General features: G+C 32.5%; 1 protein-coding gene across 1 annotated transcript; it reads right to left on the bottom strand.

Moving 5' to 3' along the window:
• Positions 1-878: 878 nt before the first annotated feature.
• Positions 879-4,301, bottom strand: LOC107464966 (pto-interacting protein 1). The gene is made up of 8 exons (XM_016083927.3): positions 4,076-4,301; positions 3,444-3,537; positions 2,946-3,190; positions 2,731-2,857; positions 2,208-2,481; positions 1,819-1,951; positions 1,586-1,672; positions 879-1,170 (listed from the first exon to the last, which is right to left on the bottom strand). The coding sequence occupies exons 2-8, from the start codon at positions 3,526-3,528 to the stop codon at positions 1,042-1,044; spliced, it is 1,080 nt and encodes a 359-aa protein (XP_015939413.1). The 5' UTR covers positions 3,529-3,537; positions 4,076-4,301; the 3' UTR covers positions 879-1,041.
• Between the last annotated feature and the right edge of the window lie 953 nt (positions 4,302-5,254).

The raw sequence follows: 5,254 nt of genomic DNA, 5'->3' as shown, positions 1-5,254 counted from the left end.
AGTGTTATTGGTGGTAGTGGTGGTGTTGGTGGAAGTTGTGGCGGTGGTGTTGATAGTGGTGGTGATGAAGGAGGTAATTGTATTGGTAGTGATGAGGGTATTTTTGTCCAAAAAAAATAAAAAGGACGATTTTAATACGAAAAAAAACGTTAAGGATGATTCTAAATAAAAAATTAGATGAAAGACGATTTCGATTTTGACAAAAAACTTTAGGGACCAAAACCATACTTACCCCTAAAATGAATAAGTCAATAAAGAATAGCTCAATAACGCACAGATAATACTAATTTTACTACAATTAATAGTTTCCTGCTGTTATAAGTGCAGTAATAAGTGTAAACTTATTTATCATAACATGTACTATAAAGTTTTAATAATTTTTATAACACACTAAAATATATATTATTCTATAATTTGTTTATACTATGACCATCAACCATGTTATATATACAAAAAAATCTAAAAAAAAAAATCAACTATCAAATCTGTCACCCCGTGTAGAATACAAATTAATTTAATAACAAGCAAATATGTTATCAAATGTAGATATTGCAAATTGTTAAACAAATTTTTCAAATCATAGATAATAATACTTAATAAAAAGAAAAATAACATTACATGCCTTTCTTTGAATGCTAACTTCTTATGTCTATGTAAGCACGTTTGTTTTCTCAGTCATGAGTGATGCTATCCTCAAAAATATTTACTTCTATTTCTTAGTTTTAAATTTAGAACATAAACAATTTCTTAATGGCCACACTCTAGTTAGATGAAAAAAAAAAATAATAGTAATAAGAGAATTAATCAAAAAAATGGAAAACAGAATGTAAAACAAGAAATCAAGTAACACTAAAAAGAATAGATGAAACGTGGAAAAGTTAAAAAGAACCTCATGAATTATGAACAAAATGAATATAATGTAAAAACTGGGTACAAATCATGTTCGAACAATTTAGCATCGCCTCCTGTAACAATCTCTTATAATTTTTGCATGACACTCGCGCACATACTCAGAGAGAGAGGCAGAGACAGAGACAGAGATTAATTTGGTGTTTCACCAGGAGGTCCCTGTCGTGCCGTCAACAAAGGTTGAAGAGCTTTGACTACAATGCTCATGTTTGGTCTAAAATCAGCTTCATATTGAACACACAACGCAGCAACAGCAGCCATCTACAATGAGACAAGCACCACGCTGTTATACATAAATATTTTCTTATGTAAAATAGTTGGAGGGCACATGTCTTCTTCTAGTGTAATAAATACCCCTGATGATGAATCTTAAAACTAAACTACGTATATATTGATTTATATTCAATAAATTTCCCCCTAAAAGAGATCATAACAAAATTTTATACTCAAATTTTGGGCAAAAGCAGAGTAGCTAGATCTGCTCTACTTCAGCAACAATAAAATAATTCTGTAACTGCCTCTAACAAGCTTCTTTTGCACAGTTTCCGAATTCATGAACATATATTTCAAGTAAACATATGTCATAAAACACTTCCACAAACATCAACACCACCCTAGCTCAGAAAGGGCATATAAAGGTGAAAAGGAAGAAAGATATACTTAAATAGATTAACACCTTAGCAATTGCTTTGGGTGGATATTCTGCTCCAAGTTTCGGATCAACACACTGCTTGACTTTATCCTCGCTAAGTCTTGGTGTAGCCTGAAATACAAGTTGCTATGATAAGCTGCATAGCCTACATTCAAAATTTATTGGAAAAGAGTACAATAGATTACAGTAAAGAGGTTCAAACTCCGCATTTTCTTCCTTTTTTCTTTTCACTTTTGTTTACTTTTTCTTTTGTTTACCCAAGTAACCAGACTCTGTTGTCCACGTGGTAGTGTATGATCAACGGGTTTCCTTCCAGTCAAAAGTTCCAGAAGGACAACACCAAAACTGTAAACATCACTCTTAGCATTCAATTGCCCAGTCATTGCATATCTGCATCCATGACATTAAACATTTAGCAGTTGAAGCTAATGCACTACATAACGAAGAAATATTATGTCCATGATTATAAAATGACTAAGTTATATACTTATGTTGGATGCAGAAACATAAAATGATGTATGTGAATAGACAAATGCTTGTCCAGTCAACTATGAAAAAAACCAACTGGTAGAATGAAGACGTGCATATATTGATACTCATATCTTACTCTAGTGCATAACATGAAAAATTGATACTCATATCTTACTCTGGTGCATGATAACCAAAGGTTCCAAGGACACGAGTAGAATGAAGACGTGCAGCCATGTCAGGAGCCTGATTTGACAAATCAAAATCTGCAATTTTAGCAACATCATCGTCAAAGATTAGTACATTGCTTGATTTGATGTCCCTGTGGATAATGTGGGGATCAGCCTTCTCATGCAAGTATTCAAGCCCTCTTGCAGCCCCTACAGCAATTTTCACTCTCTGTGCCCATGTCAAAATTGGGCCAGGTATTGCTCCTTTTACACCTTTTCTGCCTGCAGTAATAATAGTAATAATTAAAGCAGATGAATAGAATCTTTTTCTTACCAAGAAAAAAACAAATAACATATTTCATGTAGAGACACTGCCTGTCAAGGCACTAAAAGAAAAATGATGTAAAAAAAATAACATAATCCAAAATCTACTCAGATCCTCTAGGATACAGAAAGATTCAGCTAGCATTTATGGATGTTAACATTTTTCTAATTCAACCAAGGTAAAGGAAGCACTATATAGTATAATACCATGTAAGATATCATGAAGAGACCCATTAGCAGCAAATTCATAAGCAAGAACTCGGGAACCTCCATCAACACAATAACTAAGCAACTGAACAAAATTTTCATGCTTCAGCCTTGATACCATTGAAACCTGAAAGTTAAAAAATCACCTGGTTCGTGGGATTTGAACAACTTCAATGAGGTGTCAGAGAATAGTAAGCACAGGTTGACGCACTTACTTGGGCCAAAAATTCATCATCAGGCTGTTTACTAGCATCTAACTTCTTGATTGCAGCATCCTGCCCACTTTTAAGAACCGCATGATATACTCTTCCATATGATCCCTCTCCAACCAGAGCCTCTTGTGCAAAATTATTTGTAATTTCTTTTAGTTCATCTGCCGGTATAGCAGGAACTTCAATGGGTTGGACTTTAACGGTCTGCGGTTTTGCGGTTTCAGAAGAATGATAGTTTCCATTATTCCCTGTACAAAAGATTTTATCACAACACTTTCACCAAAATTCAGTTCCTGGTAATACAATATCAAACAAACTAATGAAATTGACTAATTGAGCATCAAATTACAGCATCTTAACCATATACTACATTACTACTACAAATCCAATGCAATTGAAATAGAACGATGGACACGGAAATATCGACCAAATTGCACGAATGAGACCTATATACATATATCATCTTTGAAGTAATCCTTTAGCTAAAATGGGCCAAATTACCTGCTGGGTTTTTCACGGCATATTGTCCTCCATTTTCAACTGACTTGGCATAATCATCCTCTTCACAACAGCCAAAACAACTCATGATTCTTTTCTGACGGATACAATTCATAAGCCCATCAGTAATTATTCACTTTTAAAGCTAAACATAAATTTCAAAAGAAAAAATTCCATTGCAACTTTTCAATAATGCAAAAGAAAGAACAAAACACTGCATTTGCATGTGTTACTATTCTGTTTTCAATTGCAATTGTTTCCATAATTTCACAAATAACACGATGGCAAGTGAAGAACGAAAATTTCACAGCATAACATCAGTGTCTCAACTTCGAAAAAGCTCATAATCACTTCGGTAAGTCAATAGCAATCACATGCAGCTAAAATGAAGGTGGATCAACAAATCAGTTTCCACCAATCAGAGCAAAACAACTTCTAAAATCAAAGCCAGTTCATAGATCAGTCTAAAATCAAATCTTGCCGGAAAATGCTCATCAACTTAAAACAAAAGAACACACATGCAAATGAATTCGATCACGAAACTGAAAATTGCGAATTTGATTAAATAAAAAAAAAAGAGTAAAGAAAGAAAAGATAATAACTGAAGTTGAAGTGTGTGAAAGATCGATGAGTACCTGAAAGGAAAAGGTAAAAGCTCCGCAGCTGAGAACTCAGTTTCGGTGAGAAGAAGCAACGGTATAAGATTATAACGCGTAGCTGAAACGAGGCGCAGGATAAGAAGAGGGGTGCGTAGTTTAAGATGGGTGGGTTGGCAGTTGGAGACTTGGAGGAAGTTCTCGACTCGCTTTTGATTTGGAATCGGAATTACGAGCAATTGAGTACTGTTGTGTTTTGCTTTGCTGTGTTTGGTACTGTTCTATTAATTTATTTATTAATTAACTCATGGATTTATTATTTATCTATTATTGTGACATTCTTTTCATTTTTGTCCAGTTCAGATTTCAGAATCAGAATAATTAAGCTGTTACTATTTTAGTCATATGCATTCTAACATATCCCAATATTTGGTGGTTAATCAATTAAAAAAATGAAATAATAATGATTTGGTCTCAGGCTTCTTTTCGCCGTTTACGTGTTGTACTGCTGTGCGCCGACCGGGCAAGCCAGACTTGACTTATGGCAAATATACAGAAACCGACGCTGACAGGGGGTTTCTTAAGAAAGTTTTAGATTAAACTATGTTGCTCCAAATTTCATGAACTAAGTTTTGCAAAATTTTTGTGAACCAGTATATTGGTGTTTCAATTATTTTTAATTATTGATGTTAATTATAGAAAATATATAATATAATATATATAATTAAGATTAATAATTAAAATTTATTAAAATATTAATATAGTGGTGTATTTAAAATTTTTTTTCTAAATTTATATGTACGATTGTATTTAATATTTTAAATTTGATAGATATTTAGATAGAGTTATTTTGATGTAAAATTAATATTTAAAATTTTTTAGATAAGTCAAAATATTTAATTAAATTATTATTTAATAATTTAGATAAAGTATATTTTTGTTTTTAATATTTATATTTTTTATATCCTTAACCTTTAATTACATTCAATTTTATTTCTAACGTTTTTAATTTTTAGCAAAACTATCCTTAAATATTAACTTCGTCTAAATCACTAACAGAACTAGATGATCTGACAATGTGAAAATATGACGTGGCAAAAATTGGTAACATGGGTGAAAAAAAGTGAAATTACATATTTTTTCCCCTCCAAATTAAACGTATAACCTTCTCTTCTCATCTCTTCTCTTCTCTTTTCTCACTCACTCACTCACACAACT

The sequence above is a fragment of the Arachis duranensis genome, chromosome 9 (genome assembly GCF_000817695.3).
Source record: "Arachis duranensis cultivar V14167 chromosome 9, aradu.V14167.gnm2.J7QH, whole genome shotgun sequence".
Taxonomy (NCBI): domain Eukaryota; kingdom Viridiplantae; phylum Streptophyta; class Magnoliopsida; order Fabales; family Fabaceae; genus Arachis; species Arachis duranensis.
The sequence above is the reverse complement of the archived record's forward strand: the minus strand, read 5'-3'. Positions and strand labels throughout refer to the sequence as shown.

Excerpts from the sequence above, each read along its gene's own strand:
- LOC107464966 (XM_016083927.3), bottom strand. The coding sequence starts at position 3,528 with ATGAGTTGTTTTGGCTGTTGTGAAGAGGATGATTATGCCAAGTCAGTT. Across the intron at positions 1,952-2,207 it reads TTTGGTTATCATGCACCAGA|ATATGCAATGACTGGGCAAT; the intron begins GTAAGATATGAG and ends TCATGGATGCAG. Across the intron at positions 1,673-1,818 it reads AACAGAGTCTGGTTACTTGG|GCTACACCAAGACTTAGCGA; the intron begins GTAAACAAAAGA and ends CTTGTATTTCAG.